This window comes from Sorex araneus, chromosome X (genome assembly GCF_027595985.1).
Source record: "Sorex araneus isolate mSorAra2 chromosome X, mSorAra2.pri, whole genome shotgun sequence".
NCBI classification, from domain to species: Eukaryota; Metazoa; Chordata; class Mammalia; order Eulipotyphla; family Soricidae; genus Sorex; species Sorex araneus.
In genome coordinates this window covers 166074713-166095786 of record NC_073313.1, presented here as the reverse complement: position 1 = coordinate 166095786, position 21074 = coordinate 166074713, and the positions used below count along the sequence as shown (strand labels likewise).

General features: G+C 54.6%; 1 protein-coding gene across 1 annotated transcript in view; it reads right to left on the bottom strand.

Moving 5' to 3' along the window:
• XPR1 (xenotropic and polytropic retrovirus receptor 1) overlaps positions 1 to 21074 on the bottom strand; it is a 150696-nt gene that overhangs the window by 22139 nt on the left and 107483 nt on the right. The window contains exons 8-11 of the mRNA XM_055123073.1: positions 15825 to 16015; positions 14517 to 14696; positions 9052 to 9223; positions 6148 to 6342 (exon numbers count right to left, since the gene is read on the bottom strand). Coding sequence (XP_054979048.1) covers positions 6148 to 6342; positions 9052 to 9223; positions 14517 to 14696; positions 15825 to 16015 — 738 coding nt within the window. The remainder of the gene's footprint in view (positions 1 to 6147; positions 6343 to 9051; positions 9224 to 14516; positions 14697 to 15824; positions 16016 to 21074) is intronic.

Genomic DNA, 21074 nt, shown 5'->3' with positions numbered 1-21074 from the left:
CAGCCCTGAGCATCGCCGGGTGGGACACCCCCCAACCTCAAAGGCGGGGGGGAAAGAAAAGAAAAAAATTCAAAGTCACTTCATTTACTGGAACTCCAGCCAACACTGATACAAAGCAATTTGCGGCGAGGCGTGATTGGGTCATTAGGGTGAGATGACAAAACCGTTTGAAATGAGCATAGACAGAAGAGGCTCAGGAAATACTTGTTAGAGGCATGTCACTGATCGGAAGCAAACCACAGTGCATTTGCAGCTCCATTTCATACCCCTATCCCTCAGGGTAGGGGAATTGAAAAGCGATGGATCTGATTTTTTTTTTCTTTTGCTTTTTGGGTTTCACCTGGGGATGCTGAGGGTTGACTCCTGGCTTTGCACTCAGGGATCACTCCTGGCGGTGCTGGGGGACCCTATGGGATGCTGAGAATCAACCCAGGTGGGCTGTGTGCCAGGCAAACGCCCTCCCCGTTGCACTATTACTCCGGCCCTGGATCTGATATCATTTTTTTTTTTTCTTTTTGGGTCACACCCAGCATTGCTCAGGGGTTCCTCCTGGCTCTGCACTCAGGAATCACTCCTGGCGGTACTCACAGGACCCTATGGGATGCTGGGAATCGAACCCGGGTTGCTCTGGCCCCCTGGATCCGATTTCAAAAGGGTTAAAGACTCTGAACTACTTTTCAATAAACAGTCACAGACAAAGGCCCTTAATCACATGAGTTGTTTTCAACGCCCCCAGAAGTGCATGCAAAATACATTCCCCCACACACCGAGAATCCAAACACTGGCCACCGGGTATCTGTTATTCTGCCCTCCCGAAACTGAATCTGGACTCAGCTCCCGGGTGGCTGCGTCTGGGCGGGGGGGTTGGGGGGACACACTGGCGCCCCTGGACAGCGTGTGCCCTCGGGACAATGCGGAGACGGGGCAGGGAAGGGCCTGGGGGACGGCTGGGGAATCCTTATGAGGGGCGCGAGGCCCTGGAGAATGCTAAAGAGGAAGTGCAGGAGGGAATCTGGGCGCTGGAGGCCAAGCCAAGCCAGCAGCAGCCAGGAGCGGGCTCAGCTGGGAGTGTTGGAGTGGGCGCCTCCCGTTCCCACCCCCCCACCCCCAGTCAGTTTAAAAAGCTGTCGGGGCTAAGGCCAGCTACTGGCAAATGCCAACTAACGTCCACAACTGGGAAGGTGTTTTCTTTTCTTGTTTTCTTTTTTTTTTTTGCTTTTTGGGTCAAACCCAGCGATGCACAGGGGTTACTCCTGGCTCTGCTCTGCACTCAGGAATCACCCCTGGCGGTGCTCAGGGGACCCTATGGGATGCTGGGATTCGAACCCAGGTCGGCTGCGTGCAAGGCAAACGCCCTACCCGCTGTGCTCTCGTTCCAGCCCCAGTGTTTTATTTTCTTGAAGAAGTCTTTTTTCTTCTCCATACCCGAGAGCAGCTAGAATTTATGAGTGCTCTAGAATGTTCCGAACGGTACATGAAAAACCAAGGCCAGTGAAGCGCTCCTTCCCCACCAACGGGTGGAAGGACACAATGGCTGCGTCTGTGACTGACCCTGGGGGTCTCTTTCCGCCACACCAAGAGGCCCCGAGGACGCATTACTAACGGGCCCGCCTCCCCCACGGCCCAGGTCCAACAACAGCAGCACAGCTACAAAGAACTGGCTACAGACGGAACCCTGCAACCGTGTGTGTGCATGACACAGTAAAAAGGACAGCCTTCTCGCAAACCCTGATGCCTGAGAGAGAGAGAGAGAGAGAGAGAGAGAGAGAGAGGGAAAGAGAGAGAGAAAGATAGAGGGAGAGGGGAGAAAGAGGGAGAGGGAGAGGGAAGGAGAGGGATGAAGAAAGAGGGATAGGGAGAGAGAGAGGGCAAGGGAAGAAAGAGAGAGGGAGGGAAGGAGAGAAGGATGGAGGGAGAGAGAAGGAAAGAGGGATGGAGGGAGAGAGAGGGAAGGAGAGGGATGGAGAGAGAGGGAGAGAGAGAAAGAGAAATATAGAGGGAGAGGGGGAGAGAGGTAAGGAGAGGGATGGAGAAAGAGGGATAGGGAGAGAGGGAAAGAGAGAGGGATGGAGGGAGAGGGATGGAGAGAAAGGGAGAGGGGGAGAGAGAGGGAGGAAGCAGACAGGGATGGAGAGAGGGATGGAGGGAGAGGGAAGGAGAGGAGTGGAGAGAAAGGGAGAGGGGGAGAGAGAGGGAGGAAGCAGACAGGGATGGAGAGAGGGATGGAGAGAGAAGGAGAGAGGGAGAGAGGGAGAGAAAGAGAGGGAAGGCGAGAGAGAGGGAAGAGACAGAGGGAGGGAGGGAGAGACAGAGAGAGACAGAGACGGAAAGAGAGGTGCCCGCCATAGAGGCAGGCAGGGGGTGGGGGTGGCGGGAGGGAAACTGGGGCCACCGGTGCTGGAAACTGCTGGAACGCCGCATGACTGACACGCAATCGTGAGCAATCCCGTCGTGCTCTATCTCACGGCGAGTCGGTGAAGACACGGCCTTGGCGGCTGGCTCCAGACAAAGGGACTTTTCCTTTTGTTTGTAAAATCAATGATGAGAACCAACACGCAGTGTCCTGTGCATGCAGGTGGTGCTTCTTTACCATGAGGGATGGTGGTGGCCGCAGCTTCATGCTTAAGCCTCCCTCAAAGGGGTGGCCTAGACCCCCCCCCCGCCACACACACCATTTCAAAACTGCATCCAGGTATAATAAAATCCCCCACCTCCATCTGCACGAATCCATACAGCAGCACGACTAAAACATAACCTTTGAGACCATCGCGGAAATGCCCCCAGTCATGGCGTTGCTATGGCAACAACTCCAAGAAGATGCAAATCTGAGTCTGAACAATTGCTACCTTGCACCTCCCCTCCCCGTGACATGATTCCTTTGTAATCGTGCAAACAACTTGAAAAATCGCAAGCCGATTAGCCACACAGAACCTCTCCTCTTGATTCCTGATTAGTTCTACAGCCCTGGTGCCTGATGCCCTTGCTTTCCGAATAATGTCCAAGGGGAGAGGAGGGAGGGAAAGTCCCTTCTATTTTGAATCATCACTCAAGATTAAATTTCCTGTTGGGGTCGTCCCTCTTGAGCTTGATTTCCATTTTGTCCTGTTTAGAGCATTTTGGTACTTTTTTTTTTTTTTTGGTAACATAAGCAATTCAACATCTAGTTAGTTCACATTTAAACACATTATCAAGTGTTTTTTTTTTTTTTTTTTTGCTTTTTTGGTCACACCCGACGATGCACAGGGGTTACTCCTGGCTCTGTACTCAGGAATCCCTCCTGGCGGTGCTCAGGGGACTATATGGGATGCCGGGGATCGAACCTGGGTCGGCCGCGTGCCAGGCCAACGCCCTCCCCGCTGTGCTATGGCTCTAGCCCCAGGAATACTAGTTTCAAATAATAGAATAAGAAATATTCATTTTATTTATTCAGGGGGGGGCTTAATTTTGGTAGTGCTCATGGAAAATAATGTTTCTTGAAAAGATTTTTCGGGGGACACACACCCACTCTGAGAAGTGCTGAGGTGCCCCGGGTGGGACTAAAGCCGGAGGCCTCCAGCACGCTCAGCCTGTCTCCAGCTTCCGGGACTCGCCAGCCCAGAGAAACTCCTTTTTCTCCGCTCTCTTGTGTTTTCAGACCACACCTGGCAATGCTCAGGAATTACTCCTAGCGCTCCGGGACCCTACGGAGTTCGGGGATCGAACCCGGGTCGGCCGTGTGCAAGGCAGACGCCCTCCCCGCTGGCCCATCCTCCGGCCCCTCCAAGAAACTCTTTACTTATTTATTTATTTTGCTTTTTGGGTCCCACCCGGTGATGCCCAGGGGTTCCTCCTGGCTCTGCACTCAGGGATCACTCCTGGCGGTGCTCGGGGGACTATACGGGATGCTGGGAATCGAACCCAGGTTGGCCGCGTGCCAGGCAAACACCCTCCCCGCTGTGCTATCGCTCCAGCCCCCCAAGAAACTCTTTAGGGGGCGCCGACATCTGCAGAAGCAAATGCCGTAGTATGAAAGCCTCTGCTCCCCGCCTGAGCGTCAGGTGCAAAGTGCTCCCAGGTTTGAAGTTCTGAGATGTTCCGTTTCTCAGACGTGAGCTGGCAACACGTCAGTGCGCTAATGTTCACCTCGAACCACAGTACTTACTCTTACCTGGGATGAGGGAAAGAAGAGGAGGGCCCTGGGGTCAGATGGCACCCGGTTCTCAACCAGGGCTGGAGTTCGCCATTGTCCCATCACTCAGGGGCCGGGTGTAAGCCCGTCCCTCCTCCCTCAGTCCCGCCCACGGGGTCGCATTCTGGCCCCCTTCAGCGAGAGCCTTGAGACACACATCCCTCCTTCACTGGGGCACTTGGCTCAGCTCCGTACTACAAGTTCTGACACAGCAGTGAAGCCACTGGCTGTGAGGTCACTGCACTAGGCACTTAGTTCCGTCCTGTCACAGTACTCAGTTCTGAGGTACTTAGTTGAGCCCTCATACAGTACTTAGTTTTGAGGTACTTAGCTCAGTCCTGCCACAGTTCAGCTCTCAGGGACTTAGTTGAGTCCTGACATAGTAGTAAAACCACTAGCGGTGTGATCACTGCACTAGGTACTTAGTTTAGTCCTGACACAGTACTTAGCTCTGAGGTACTTAGTTCAATCCTGACACAGTAGTAAAACCACTGGTGGTGTGATCGCTGCACTAGGCACTTAGTTGAGTCCTGACACAGTAGTAAAAGCACTCAGTTGAGTCCTGACACAGTACTTAGTTCTGAGGTACTTAGTTCAATCCTGACACCCGACTCCCTCATGCCTCCAACACACCTGACAGAAACAGCAACCCTAGAGCGGCAGCCGGGCGCTTACAAATAGACCATCTGAGTTTGAAAAGCGGAGAAAGGGAAGAAATCGCTGGAAAGCCATTTACCAAAGCACTTAAAAATAATTTTGAAATTTCAATTAGGCCCGTTCCTTCCCGCCCACACATGACAAGCTGCGGGGGGCTGGGGGGGGGCGCGGGCGGAGCCGGGCAGACAAAGGAGGAGAGGAAGTGGGGCCGTGACTGACAGTTCTTAGAAAAAGGTTAAAAACCAGGAGTGGCTGCCTGGAGTTCAGCGCCTAAAAGCTCCCTTTCTCCCTCTTCTGCGCTGCACAGAGAGCCGGTCTCCAGCACAGAGCCGAGCGGTTGCCATGGAGATAAAAAAAAAAGATGAGAGATGAGAGAACTCAATTTGCAGTTAAATGGGCTGGAAATGATCCTTACTACTCGGTGCAGGGGAAGATAAAAAGCGTACATGACTGTCACAGGGAATCTTTTCCACCCAGCGTCCCCGACTGCGTTATGAACAAGAAGTGCCTTAAAAAACCCAACAAGAGCCGGAACGGGAGGTCAGCGGGGAGGGCGTCGGCCTCGCACGTGGCAGACCCGGGTTCGATCCCCGGCACCCCATAGGGTCCCCCGAGCACTGCCAGGAGTGATTCCTGAGTGCAGAGCCGGGAGTCAGCCCTGAGCACCACCGGGTGGGACCCAAAGTGCAAAAAAAAAAATTCCTGAGTGCAGAGCCAGGAGTAACCCCATGTCCCCATGTGCATTGCCAGGCATGACCCAAAAAGCAAAAAAAAAAAAAAAAGAGAATTTTTTTTTTTCCTGCTTTGATTCTTGCTTTGGGGGGTCTCACCCAGTGGCGTTTGGGGGTTACTCCTGGCAGTGCTCAGAGGGTCGTGCCACGCCATGTAAAGCACCATCTCCCCAGCCTTAGAAATCGGTCATTTTGGGGTTGGAGCAATAGCACAGCGGGTAGGGCGTTTGCCTTGCACGCGGCTGACCCGGGTTCGATTCCCAGCATCCCATAGGGTCCCCCGAGCACCGCCAGGAGTGATTCCTGAGTGCAGAGCTAGGAGTAACCCCTGAGCATCACCGGGTGGGACCCAAAAAGCAAACTACAAAAAACGAAACAAATTTTAAAAAAAGAAAAAACCAGCAAAACCCAAACCCAACAAAACCCACAAACCCCGCGAAGGCACTCAGTCTTCCTGCATCACTGAGGTCCCTTTGACCGGGTGATGGGACAGGCCTGGAGGGAGGTGACCAAATGCGGGCTGAGGAGACGCTTCCGCCCGACACGGGTGAGGACGCAGAGTGGGCAGCACCCCTGCCCACCGGTGCCTACCTTTGTGGGTGCTGTACAGGGCTGCGAAGGTCACCGTGAAGAAGGTCGTGGAGTACTTGCCGGCGTTGACCAAGTGGGGAAAGGCCCTCCGGGTGTCCCGGTACCGGCGCAGGCACTGGATGAAGCGCAGCCATGCCGGGATGCACTGCACGATGGCGCGCACGCCGTACGAATACTTGTGGCAGATTTCCAGGTCTGCGGGGACGTCAAAGGGGGGGAGAACAGACCACGGGATCACACAGCCTGCCCGGGCGAGCAAGGCAGGGGGCTTGCAAGCACCGAACTGGAGCACTGCTTCTCTGTGAGTGAGATCGGACTGGAGCACTGCCTCTGTGAGTGAGGTGAAACTGGAGTACTGCCTCTCTGTGAGTGAGGTGAACTGGAGTACCCCTCTCTGTGAGTGAGGTCGGACTGGAGTACTGCCTCTCTGTGAGTGAGGTTGAACTGGAGCACTGCCTCTCTGTGAGTGAGGTGAACTGGAGTACCCCTCTCTGTGAGTGAGGTCGGACTGGAGTACTGCCTCTCTGTGAGTGAGGTTGAACTGGAGCACTGCCTCTCTGTGAGTGAGGTCCAACTGGAGCACTGCCTCTCTGTGAGTGAGGTCGAACTGGAGCACTGCCTCTCTGTGAGTGAGGTCCAACTGGAGTACCCTTCTCTGTGAGTCATGTCATACTGGAGTACCCTTCTCTGTGAGTGAGGTCGAACTGGAGCACTGCCTCTCTGTGAGTGAGGTCCAACTGGAGCACTGCCTCTCTGTGAGTGAGGTTGAACTGGAGCACTGCCTCTCTGTGAGTGAGGTCCAACTGGAGCACTGCCTCTCTGTGAGTCATGTCGTACTGGAGTACCCTTCTCTGTGAGTGAGGTCCAACTGGAGCACTGCCTCTCTGTGAGTGAGGTCCAACTGGAGCACTGCCTCTCTGTGAGTCATGTCGTACTGGAGCACTGCCTCTCTGTGAGTCATGTCGTACTGGAGCACTGCCTCTCTGTGAGTGAGGTCCAACTGGAGCACTGCCTCTCTGTGAGTCATGTCGTACTGGAGTACCCTTCTCTGTGAGTGAGGTCCAACTGGAGCACTGCCTCTCTGTGAGTCATGTCGTACTGGAGTACCCTTCTCTGTGAGTGAGGTCCAACTGGAGCACTGCCTCTCTGTGAGTGAGGTCCAACTGGAGCACTGCCTCTCTGTGAGTGAGGTTGAACTGGAGCACTGCCTCTCTGTGAGTGAGGTTGAACTGGAGCACTGCCTCTCTGTGAGTGAGGTTGAACTGGAGCACTGCCTCTCTGTGAGTGAGGTTGAACTGGAGCACTGCCTCTCTGTGAGTGAGGTCCAACTGGAGTACCCTTCTCTGTGAGTGAGGTCCAACTGGAGCACTGCCTCTCTGTGAGTCATGTCGTACTGGAGTACCCCTCTCTGTGAGTGAGGTCGAACTGGAGCACTGCCTCTGTGAGTGAGGTCGAACTGGAGTGCTGCCTCTCTGTGAGTGAGGTCGCCCACCAGGGAGCCCCGCCGTGTGGGAGAGGGGGGAGCAGCCCCACCAAAGGGGGCAGGAGCAAAGGAGGGGGCGCTGGGTGGGGAAACAAACCGTTTGAAACCGGCCTTGGTGACTTGGGCCGACTCCGGCCAAACCCTGAGCTTTCCCAGAAGCTGTTTGTTTTGGGGCTTTCTCCCCTCTTTAAGGAGAGCACCGGGGCCGGAGCATTAGCACAGTGGGGAGGGCATTTACCTGGCATGCGGCCAACCTGGGTTCAATCCCCGGCATCACCTAGGGTCCCCCGAGCACTGCCAGGAGTGATTCCTGAGTGCAGAGCCAGGAGTCAGCCCAGGCCTCTGGGGTGCCCACAGGCTGTGCTCTTGACCTCATGAACAGGCTGAGGTGGCAAAGTAGTTCCGCCCCTCGGACCCGCAGCCCAGGGCCTCGGCCTGCAGGATGAATGGGGGACGAGGACACACGGGGCGGGGCTGGTGTTTTCAGGAGACAAATGTGCAGTTGTAATGTGACTGCTCTGGGGGTCTCGTGCTCCAGCGTCGGCTGTAGGTCACATCTGACATCACTTGTCTGCGTCTGACCTGCCACTAAGGCAAAGGCTCACTAGCACCTCGGGACGCCTGGCCTGAGCAGAGCCAGAAGCACAGTGAAGACCCCCGTCAGAATCAACAACAGCCTTAATGACTTTCTCAAGCACTTGACAGCACTTTGAAATGGGCAGCATTTTATTATTATTATTTTTATTTTGGTCACACCCGGCGATGCTCAGGGCCGACTCCTGGCTCTGCACTCAGGAATCACTCCTGGTGGTGCTCGGGGGACCCCATGGGATGCTGGGGATCGAACCTGGGTCGGCCACGTGCCAGGCCAACGTCCTCCCCACTGTGCCTATCGCTCCAGCCCCCACCTCCTGTTTTTCTCTTTTCTTTTCTTTTTTCCCTTTTTTTTGCTTTTGGGTCCCACCTGGCAATGCTCAGGGCTGACTCCTGGCTCTGCACTCAGGAATCACTCCTGGTGGTGCTCGGGGGACCCTAGGGGATACTGGGAATCGAACCCGGGTCGGCCGTATGAAAGGCAAACGCCCTCTCTGCTGTCCTACCACTTGGGCCCCACGGTCAGGATTTTAAACGTTTTCTGACGCCCTGGCGGCCTCAGAGGGGCGTTCAGGGCTCTAACTCCTCACGCACCCCCTTCAGCTTTCTCTGCCTGGGTTTCGGAGGACTTCAAGTCGTAAATGTCTTGGCAAATGAATGGCTGCGATGATGCCACGGGACTGAAGTGCCAGGCTGTATCAGATAAAGAGGCTGTGGCAGCCTGCCAAACCCATCTCGCTCCGTTCATAATGTGGCTGGCTGCGTTTCCGCCCCCTCCCATCTCTCCTGGCGCACGCCGGCAGCGGGCACGCGTGCACAGACTCTACCTTCTGACTCCTTTGGCAAGAGGCCGGTGCTCTCGTTCCACTTGAGCTCGAAGCTGTAGAAACAGGTCATGTATTCCAGGTCCATGAGGATGACGGAGAGGCTGTTGAGTTGGTCGGCCAGCCAGAAGTCGGCGAAGCCCACCTTGTGGAAAGGGGCCGTGAATACCCGAAACTGGGAGGCGGGGGAGAGAGAGAGAGAGAGAGAGAGAGAGAGAGAGAGAGAGAGAGAGAGAGAGAGAGAGAGAGAGAGAGAGAGAGAGAGAGAGAGAGAGAGAAATAAGAACACACAGGAAAAAAAAAAAAAGAAACATTTCTATGAAATCGAATGCATGTGCGATCATGCGGCATGACGGCTGAAGCCGCTCAGATGGAAAATCGTGACCCAATCGCAAGCACTGGGACCCGCCACTGTGGCCGGGCTGGGAATCAGTGAGGGAGGGGATGAACGGAATGGACAACTGAGGAAGGACAGGAGGCGGTGGTAGGGAGAGGGGAAGAGGGAGGGAGGAGAAAGAGGAAGAGGGGGGAGAGAGAGAGAGAGGAGAGGGAGAGAGATGAGAGAAATGAGAGAAAGAGGGAGAGAGGGAGAGGGAAAGGAAGGAGAGGAAGAGCGGAAGAGAGAGGAGAGAGGGAAAGAGGGAGAGAGGGAGAGAGAGAAGAGGGAGAGGGAGAGAGAGGGAGGGAGAGATGAGGAAGAGGGAGAGGGAGGAAGGAGAGGGAATGAGAGAGGAAGAAGAGAGAGTGAGGGAGGGAGGGGAGAGGGGGAGAGGGAGGGAGGAGAAAGAGGAAGGGGGGAGAGAGAGGAGAGGGAGAGAGATATGAGAGAAATGAGAGAAAGAGGGAGAGAGGGAGAGGGAAAGGAAGGAGAGGAAGAGAGGAAGAGAGAGGAGAGAGGGAAAGAGGGAGAGGGAGAGAGAGGGAGAGAGAGAAGAGGGAGAGGGAGAGAGAGGGAGGGAGAGATGAGAGGAAGAGGGAGAGGGAGGAAGGAGAGGGAGAGAGAGAGAGAGGAAGAAGAGAGAGGGAGGGAGGGGAGAGGGGGAGAAGGAGGGAGGAGAAAGAGGAAGAGGGGGGAGAGAGAGGAGAGGGAGAGAGATGAGAGAAATGAGAAAAAGAGGGAGAGGGAAAGGAAGGAGAGGAAGAGCGGAAGAGAGAGGAGAGAGGGAAAGGGAGAGGGAGGGAGAGGGAGAGGGAGAGAGAGAAGAGGGAGAGGGAGAGAGAGGGAGGGAGAGATGAGAGGAAGAGGGAGAGGGAGGAAGGAGAGGGAGAGAGAGAGAGGGAGGGAGGGAGGGGAGAGGGGGAGACCTCTCGTGTGGGTTTCTGGCATTTGGCGGGAGACCCTCAGCTTATAGTGATTCTGGAATGTTCTCTGTCTTCTCTGGGACGGGAGCTTCCCTAATGACACCTGGCCTCTAAGCAGTGTCTCTCTGAGCTTCATAACGTGCCGGGGCTCTCGGGGGCCGGACGCAGGGGTGCTAGGGGGGAGAAGGGACGGGAACGATCCCGCGCTGCTACCGTTCCCGCCCACAGTGCCTCAGGAGCGAGGGGCGACCCCACGACCCCCTCACCCGAGGCAGTGCCAAGCAGAGGAAGGGTCAGACATGGGCGCCGTGCAGTTCTGGGGTCGGGGGTCCCGCGGTTCCAGCAGGGGGCGGGGTGGGGGACAGGGCAGGGGGTCGGCGTGAGGTCTGAGAGGCGGGGCAGCCGGAGCAGACACGGAGTCTGGCGCTTGGCTCTGCTCCCCCTGGCCAGTGCCTCTGATTCCTCTCTAATTGCCACCGTGTCTCCGCTTATTATTTCAGGGAGATAAGCGTCGGAATTAAACACCCGCGCGGGGTGCCAGGGATCTGTAACAGACACCGGCCCCGGCGCGTCACGGGGCAGACAGGCGGCCGCGGGGGCCCCCGGGGGACATTCCTGGCCGGGGCGGACACAGTTCGGGCCCAGGGCGAGGTCTCTGGGCCCCTCTCGGGCGGTCGTGGGGCCTAACGCTGGTTCGGATGACAAACAACACACAGCGAGCTTCGGGCAAGGCATGAGGGGGGGAGGGCGGGGGGGACCCGTCATCTGTCAAGTTCTGAGCACGTTTAGGGCGCAGGATGGACTCAGAGGCCGCCACGCGTTTTGTCAAAGCAGGAGGATATGGGCTGGGGCGACAGCACAGTGGGGAGGGCGTTTGCCTTGCATGTGGCCAACCCGAGTTTGATCCCCGGCATCCCATAGGGTCCCCCGAGCACCGCCAGGTGTGATTCCTGAGTGCAGAGCAAGGAGTCAGCCCTGAGCATTGCTGGGTGGGACCCAAAAGGCAAAAAGAAAGACAATGACGCAGATCCACCGGGGAATAGCACTGAGAGACGGTGGCGATTGTCAGCACCCGCTTTGCTGCCCGCAGACACCGCCAGCTGTGGGTAAACCGTATCGAAGCTGGTGTTTCTGCAGCGGGTGGGTTGAGCCCTACCCAGTGGTCACTCCTGGCCGAGCTCAGGGGACCCTACGTGGTCCCAGAGATCAAACTGGGGTCAGCCATGCCTGGAAGGCAGGTGGCTTACTCCGGAACGATCTCTTTGGCCCCTTAATTTCTTTTTTTTTTTTAATTTTTATTTTTGGGTCCCACCCGGCGATGCTCAGGGCTGACTCCTGGCTCTGCACTCAGGAATTACCCCTGGTGGTGCTCAGGGGACCCTATGGGATGCCGGGAATCAAACCCGGGTTGGCCATGTGCAAGGCAAATGCCCTCCCCTCTGTGCTATCGCTCCAGCCCTCATTTCTACTTTTCTGAGTCAGGAAAAGTCCCAGTTTTGCTAATTTTCACTTTTTTTTTCTTTTGGGGTCACACCCAGTGATGCTCAGGGGTTACTCCTGGCTCTGCACTCAGGGATCACTCCTGGCAGTGCTCAGGGGACCCTATGGGAAGTAGAGGATCAAACCTGGGTCAGCTGTGTGCAAGGCAAATGCCCTCACTGCTGTGCTATCACTCCGGCCCTAAATTTCACTTTTCTATGTCATTAGTCTGCACTGGCAGATCTGAATCCAGCGCTTTGGGGAAAGGCCCCAGTCTCCAAGGACAGTGGGGCAGCTGCTGCATGAGGTCACAGGGGCCAGAGAGTGGGGCGGGCAGGAGGGCGCTCGCCTTGCAAGGGGCTGACCAGGGTTCAATCCCCGGCATTCCCCGACCCCCCTGAGCCCTGCCTGGAGTGATTCCTGAGCTTGCCGGGTGTGGCCCCCAAACCCCAAAACTACCTAAGACATTCATCTCCGACCAGGGCCGCCTGTGTCTAACTCCTCTGGGTCTGGGTTTCTTTGTTCATCAACTGTGAACTGCAGCTGCAACCTCAGGGACCCCCACAGGGGTTAAATACTCAGAACTGGGGCTGGAGTGATAGCACAGCGGGGAGGGCATTGGCCTTGCACACGGCCGACCCAGGTTCGAGTCCCAGCATCCCACAGGGTCCCCTGAGTACCACCAGGAGCAATTCCTGAGTGCACGAGCCAGGAGGAACCCCTGAGCATCGCCGGGTGTGACCTCCCCCCCCAAAAAAAAGGCAAACAAAAAAAATATAAATACTTGGAACAGCAGGAAGTGAACCTTGCTCTCGCCTTATGTCTATTCTGATACCTGGGACGGGTGAGATCTGACCAGAGTGGACCGCTGAATACTGGAAAGAAATCTGGCCATTTCCAAGTGCCATCACATGGCAAAGGGCTTATTGAGGAACCTGAACAGGCCCGAGGCCTGGGGCGCCGACTCCGCAGGCAGGAGCCTGAGGCCCGAGTCTGGCACGGGCAGGGGCAGCCCCCGACAGCCGGAGCCCACAGCCAGCCACTGTCTATCAGCTGCTGTTTTTGTTTTGGAAACCTGACACACTGTTTCCTAACTGAATTTCCAAGAAGGCAAATACAGATTTAGAAAGAGGAGGGATGGCCTCATGAAAGATTAGCGACGGAACAATGTGACTGACGACATTCCTATCAGAATCTCAGCTGCTTCTCAAAACAAGTGTCTTCTTTTTTTTTTTTTTTAAATAAAGGGGCATATATCAGTGATATAGATTCGATTTTAAATAGGGTGGAAAGGCCCATCCGTGCTTCCCATGACGCCCCAGAGACAATTCTCTTCCCACTAAAAACTCAAGGCAAAAAAGGGGTTGGAGCGATAGTACAGAGGGTTGGAGCGATAGTACAGAGATAGGACGTTTGCCTTGCACGTGGCCAAACCGGGTTCGATCCCTGCATCCCATATGATCCCCCGAGCACTGCGAGGAGTAATTCCTGAGCACAGAGCCAGGAGGAACCCCTGAGCATCGCTGGGTGGGACCCAAAAAGAAACAACAAAAAAAATCATTTTTTTCTACCTAAGGAAAAAAAGAGACAGAGAAATGTACTTTAGGGTAAGGCTAAAAGACGTTTATGTTCTACGGATGTGTAATATATTCCTATTTCACTCGGTGTCTGCTGCACCCTGGAAGCTAAGTTTGCAATCCAAGCATTCCTGCTGATTTCCCAGAGCTGGCCGAGTTTGGAAGCGAGCAGCAGTCTCTCCTAGCGCTACCTTTATCAAAATTTCTCTTTTGAGCCACACCCAGAGGTGCTCAGGGCTGACTCCTGGCTCAGGGATCACTCCTGGTGGGGTTAATGGACCCTGCGGGGTGCCAAGGAGTCGGCCGCATGCAAGGCAGCGCCTACTGTTATCTTTCCATCCCCGGCTACGCGGGGTCTTCAGCAGAGAACCCACAGGTTCCATTTCTGCACCAGATGACGGGTCCTCACACAGTGAGAGTGAGAACTGAAATTTATGAAAAACGAGACTCCAAGTCAGTCTCTCAGATTCAGCCAGGTGATGTCCTCCCGCTGTCAGACAACCAGCCTCCCAGGAAAGAAAAGTGTCCGCAGTCCCGCTCGACACAATAGGTAGAAAAAGAACAGTTTCACCCAACTTAAAGAAAAGTCGGGGGCTGGAGCGATAGCACAGCGGGGAGGGCGTTGGCCTTGCATGCGGTCGACCTGGGTTCGATTCCCGCCATCCCATAGGGTCCCCCGGGCACCGCCAGGAGTGATTCCTGAGTGCAGAGCCAGGAGTCAGCCCTGAGCATCACTGGGTGTGACCCAAAATGCAAAAAAAGAAAACTCACTGGCACTGGGACGGGACGTGCCGGCAGCAGAGCACAAGCCCCACGCATGGGGTCTCTGAGCCCGTTGCCACGTGCCTGTCCTGTCCCCAAGCCTGTGGCGAGGCTGTGACAAAGCAAGGTGAATGACTGCCCACCAATTTGCAAAACAGTTTCCAAACCTGCACGCAAAAGCAAGAGGGAAAATGCATGTTTTTCCCCGGGGTCACCGTGGGGCGGCGTCCTGGGGCCTGGGGGGGCACGACTGACACACACCCCCCCGCTGGGACCCGGTTGCGGGGGTCTGCGGAGGCTGACGGCCAACACGTCACGCCGAACAGGTCCACGCGTGTCTGAACTCACCAGCAGCTTGAGCAGCCAGAAGCGGGACTTGTAGTAGAAGGTCTTGGTGGGGTTGATGAGGAACAGAGCCATGAACCCATAGAGCAGCAGCGGGTACGCGTAGGTGGGGATGGCACCGATGGGGGCGAAGAAGCAGGCCAGCAGGCTCAGGCACCACAGGATGCCCAGGAATCCGGCGATCTGGGGACAGGCAGAGGACCCTTCAATTCTGACCCCAACACAGAGCCAGCTCGGGGCGAAGCCACAGAGCCAATCCCCTCTTTTTAATTTTTATTTATTTATTTTTGGCTTTTGGGGTCCCACCCGGCGATGCTCAGGGTCACTCCTGGCTCTGCACTCAGGAATCACTCCTGGCGGTGCTCGGGGACCCTATGGGATTCCAGGGATCGAACCCGGGTTGGCCACGTGCAAGGCAAACACCCTATCCATACGTGTATATATATATATATATATATATATATATATATATATATATATTTTTTTTTTTTTTAATTAATTTATTTTTTTCTTTTTGGGTCCCACCCGGCGATGCACAGGGGTCACTCCTGGCTCACGCACTCAGGAATTACTCCTGGCGGTGCTCGGGGATCCTATGGGATTCCAGGGATCGAACCCGGGTTGGCCACGTGCAAGGCAAACACCCTATCCATACGTGTGTATATATGTATATATATATATATATATATTGTACGTATATATATATATTTTAAATTAATTAATTTTTTTCTTTTTGGGTCCCACCCGGCGATGCACAGGGGTCACTCCTGGCTCATGCACTCAGGAATTACTCCTGGCGGTGCTCGGGGGACCATATGGGATGCTGGGATTCAAACCCGGGTTGGCCGCATGCAAGGCAAACGCCCTACCCGCTGTGCTATCACTCTAGCCCCCTATATTTTATTTTTTAATAAATTTTATTGGAATCACTGTGAGATACAGTTACAAACTTTCATGACTGCGTTTCAGTCATACAATGATTGAGCACCCATCTGTCCACCAGTGCCCATTTTCCACCACCAATGTCCCCAGTATCCCTCCTTCCACGCCCACCCCATCCCCCCCGCCCCCGCCTCTGTGGCAGACACCTTCCTTCTGACTAATTCTGGGCACCATGGTTTGCAATACAGATACTAAGTAGGCCGTCACGTTTGTTCCTTAGTCTACTATCAGCACACATCTCCCATCCCACGCCATCCCTCCCATCATCACGGACTCAGTGGACCCTTCTCCAGCCCAAGTGCCCACCAATCCCCTGCTTGAACGGAAGGATCTCCCACGCCCACAAAACTGACGCGCCGGGCGGCTCACCTCAAAGAGATGCTGGTGAGACAGGTTGCTCCTCGGGTTCAGTTCGAAGATGAGCACGTGGTTGACGCCGGCCTGCCGCCAGCCATACGTGTTGATGCCCAGCAGGAAGAGGAACTCGATCAGGAGAAAGCCACCCCGGTAGATTCGTATCAAGGGCCATATGCTTCGGCTGGTTTCAAGTTTAAATACGGCTGCAAGAAAGAACATTCGGTTAGACGACGCCGTGTCGTGTCCCTCGGAGTTCTCAGTCAAGAAACTCTGGCACGCACGGGAGCCTTTTTACCTTACTGATCTTATCCTGTCACTATTTGTTTAATCACTAGCTAACCCCATGCCACACCTAGCAAAGGTTGCCACTCCTAATCTTACTAATCTTAATCCTATCAGCATTTGTTTATTACTAGCTAAATCCCGTGCCACACCCTGCATTTCTATTGGGGGTCCTGGCACCACCTCCTCCCAACAGGGAGGTATAAATACTGTAACTGCCATAGAATAAATGCCTTTTCTCCCTCCTCCGGGCTCCACGTCTGTTCTTTCGGCTGCCCCCTACGAAGGGTTCTCCCTGCTGAACAGAACGAGACCTCCATATCGACTTCCACACCCAGGGGTCACTCCTGGTTCATGCATTCAGGAATCACCCCTGGCGGTGCTCAGAGGACCATATGGGATGCTGGGATTGGAACCCGGGTCGACAGCGTGCAAGGCAAACGCCCTACCTGCTGTGCTATCGCTCCAGCCCCAATGCACAGGAGTCTTTTTATCCATCAGCGAAAACCTAAACCCAGACTGATCTCATCTAAGGCGCAAGACTGACCCTCGGTCTCCACGTTCCTCCCGGCTCCAGCTCCGTCAGAGGGGGCTTCTGCCATGACACAGTGGCTTGTATCTGTTCTGTCCCAAAGTAAAGTGAACACGGAGACTCGCCCCTCGTTGCGTCTCCGAGACCCACAAAGTCTGTGGGCGTGAGAGCACCGTGCCAAGGCAAAAGCCAGGCGTGGGACGCCGGCTCATGTTAACGGAAGCCTGCTCTGAGCCAAGGGTGGATCTCGGGATTCCCCACGGGACGTTCCCTCTCCTCCTCACGATTGGCTTTGTGAGGTTTTAGACCTACTAGCTCCATTTCACTGACAAGGCTGCTGGGGTTCGGGGTGACCGCACAGGACTGTCTGAACCAGAACGGAGCGAGCCCGGACGGAACCAAGAGCCTGGTCTCCGGCCTTCCCCATCCTGCTGCCATCTGCCCCCCGAAGGGCCACTGTCCTTATGACATTATAGCCCTTGACGGTGACATGCCCAGAGTTCAACTTCTTCACAACCTGACTCCCAGCCCCCTTTTCCTAAACTTAATTTGCAGTACTTAATTCTCAACTCCTAACGGATTTGGGGGCTTCCTGCATTTTTGTGGGTCACACTTGGCGATTCTCAGGGCTGACTCCTGGCTCTGCACTCAGGAATCACTCCTGGCGGGGCTCAGGGGACCCTATGGGATGCTGGGAATTGAACCTGGGTTGTCCGCGTGCAAGGCAAACACCCTCCCCGCTGTGCTATCACTCTAGCCCCTCCTTTTAGTTTTCTTGAGCCAGCTTCATGTTCCCCCAGGCATCTGGCATATCTACTAAGTGTCTAGATCACACAGGAAAGCCATCCCGGATGCAGGGGTTTACGAACGAACAGCAGACAAAAGGGCAAGTTCCCCAACGCTTTCCCTACTGCAGGACGTCAGAACGTCAGGCAGTGATAAGAGCTGTGAAGAAGGGGGAGGCAGGCGGAGGAGACCGAGGATGATGTCAGGCGCTATTTTCGGGTGTGCGATCAAGTTCTCTCAGGAGCTGACATTCACCGGGGAGGGCAGGAACAATGACTCCTGTGAGGAGCTGGGAATAGCGGGGAAAGCACGCGGGGCAGCCCTGAGTCTGGTGCCTTCCGAAAAAGAGACATTTATGCCAAGGGCTCTGCAATACAGGAGTGGGCAGCTGGGGGAAAGGGGACGAGAGGCGGAGCGGGCACGGCCGAGAGGCGAACGCTTTGTCTCTCGTGTGGGAAGCCGAAGGATGGTCTAGCAGGGAGGGGACAGCCACGTCCCCCGTTTTCCAGGGCGACATCCAGGGTAGGAGGAAGGCCAGGCCCTAAGGCACCCAGCGCGGAGGCGAGGTGAGTGCCGCCACCACCAGCTGAGGTGCTTGTACGTCAGTCAAGACGCGGCCAGAAAACCCCGAAGTCCTGGGGCACGTCAGCTAAGAAAGGAGTTCAAGTTCAAGCTCAACTGCAATGGAGTTCAAGGGAGAACTGCAGGCGCTGGGGAGATGGTGCCAAAATGATACAACGAACTTCTACTGAAAACTTTTGGGGGCCGGAGCGATAGCACAGCGGGGAGGGCATTGGCCTTGCACGCGGCCGACCCGGGTTCGATCCCCAGCATCCCCTAGGGTCCCCCGAGCACCGCCAGGAGTGATTCCTGAGTGCAGAGCCGGGAGTCAGCCCTGAGCATGGCCGGGTGTGAACCAAAAAGCAAAAAAAAAAAAAAAAAAAAAACCAAAAACAAAACCTTTTAGGAAGGGGTTTCTTTCTGGGCCCCCCAGCGCTGCCAGCTGCCCCCTGGGGACCCACCTCGGAACAGACCTAACTGAGACAGTGAGAAGATGAGCACCTGAGAACCCAGAATGTTCCACACTCACCAAACGGGTCAGCCATTCATGGTGGGAACATGCTAGTGATGAGAAAGGAATGAGGAAGTATTGCCAAGTCCAAGGGTGGAGGACATCAGACAGATATACTGCCCCGAGGGAACTGACACTAGGTCTAGGCATTTATAGCAGTTTGACTGTCATCACGGCTTTCTAACAGGTAACTGGTGGGTCAGCTGGATATTCAGATAGAATGAATGAAGCTAAGCCCCTACCTCTCACCATATGCAAAATGGTTTTTATTTTTTTTGCTTTTTGGGTCCCACCCGGTGATGCTCAGGGCTGACTCCTGGCTCTGCACTCAGGAATCACTCCTAGCAAGGCTCGGGGGACCCTATGGGATGCCAGGGATCGAACCTGGGTCTGCCGCGTGCAAGGCAAACGCCTTCCCCGCTGTTCTATCTCTCTGGTCCTGCAAAATGATTTTTTTTTTTTTTTTTTTGCTTTTTGGGTCCCACCCGGCGATGCTCAGGGCTGACTCCTGGCTCTGCATTCAGGAATCACTCCTGGCGGTGCTCAGGGGACCCTATGGGATGCTGGAAATTGAACTCAGGTCAGCTGTGTGTAAGGCCAACGCCCTCCCCGCTGTGCTGTCGCTCCAGCCCCGCAAAATGATTTTTCAAAATGGACCAATGACCTCAATATAAAAGCCAGGACCACAGAATTTTTTTTTTTAAAGGGTCTATCTCTTCACGATCATGAATTTATTTGGCATGAGCTGAACTCTATCAAAAACGTTCTGGCCACTGTGAAGTACGGGAGAGACAACCCATCACGAGAGAAAACATCTGTGAGTCATGTGTCGAGAACAGACTGAGTACGTGAGCACACAAGCTCTTTCCCACAGAGGATACACAAACAGCGAGTAAGCACGTAAAAACACGCTCAACAGCATTAGTCACTGGGGAGCTACAAAGCAAAGCCATTAACAAAACACACTTCATCCCCATTAGGATGGCTAAGTTTTTAAAAAGTGCCACCCCCCCCAACCCCTCCCCTGCAAAAAAAAAAAAAATGGAGGCGTTAGTGATGACGTGGAGGAAACAGATGCACGAGTTGCTGCTGGTAGGAAGGAGAAACGGTGCAACCTCTGTTGAGAAAAAACGATCTGATGGTGAAAAGAAAGTGAAACGCAGAATTACCGTTTCACTGAGCGCTTTGACCCCAAGTCACGGTCTGTCTTATTTACTTACTTACTTATTTATTTATTTATTTATTTATTTATTTATTTATTTATTTATATAGCTTTTTGGGTCACACCTGGCGATGCACAGGGGTTCCTCCTGGCTCTGCACTCAGGAATTACTCCTGGTGGTGCTCGGGGGACTCTACGGGATGCTGGGAATCGAACCTGGATCAGCCGCGTGCAAGGCAAACGCCCTCCCTGCTGGACTAATCATTCTAGCCCCTTGGTTCATCTTTTTTTATTTTTTTTTCTTTTTTGGGTCACACCCGGCGATGCACAGGGGTCACTCCTGGCTCTGCACTCATGAGTTACTCCTGACGCTGCTCAGGGGACCATATGGGGTGTTGGGAATCGGACCCGGGTCGGCCATGTGCAAGGCAAACGCCCTCCCCGCTGTGCTATTGCTCCAGCCCCTCGGTCCATCTTAACGCTGCCAACAGGGTCTTGGGAAGCGAGTCTGGGAATGACGGCGGTGTCTGGGTCAGCCTGGCCGGGACCCCGGCCGGGACCGTTTTGCCCCCTGGACCACATGCAGAAACAACACAGCGCCGGGTCAGTGACGTCACATACGTCTGTGAAGTCCCGGAGTGTTTTTACTCAGCTGACCTGACGCTTCCCTGGCTTCCCACTGCAAGGGGACAGGACCGCCTCTGACTGGTGTTTCTCAACCACTGCCCCCACCGGCCCCCCCCCCCCCCCCCGCCTTGGATCGTGCCCTGGTCTCATGTGGTGACCCCCGACTTCCATGATTTTCAGTCCTTTTGGAATATTCGGGGTCTTGGAGTGAGCTAAGAAACGCCAATTTAAACTGCTTCCAACCGAAGGACGTTGGAGTGCTGCCATTTTTTTTTTCTTTAAAAAAAATTTTTTTTTTTTAAATTTTATTGAATCACTGTGAGATAGTTACAAGCTTTCATGTCTGGGTTACAATCTCACAACGATCAAACACCCATCTGTCCACCAGTGCACGTTCCCCACCACCAATATCCCGGGTATATCCCCCCTTTCCCACCCTCCCCCTGCCTCCATGGCAGACAATATCCCCCACACTCTCTCTCTACTTTTGGGCATCATGGCTTGCAACACAGACACTGAGAGGTCATCATGTTTGGTCCATTATCTACTTTCGGCATGCATCTCCCATCCCAACTGGTTCCTCCAGCCATCATTTTCTTAGTGATCCCTTCTCTATTCCATCTGCCTTCTCCCCTCCGCTCATGAAGCAGGCTTCCAGCTATGGGGCAATCCCCCTGGCCCTTGTCTCTACTGTCCTTGGGTGTTGGAGTGCTGCCATTCCAAATGGCACAATGAATATCCTCCTTTAATACAGGCTCGGACCCACGGATGAGCATGTTTGTAGAATCAACTTCTAGACAG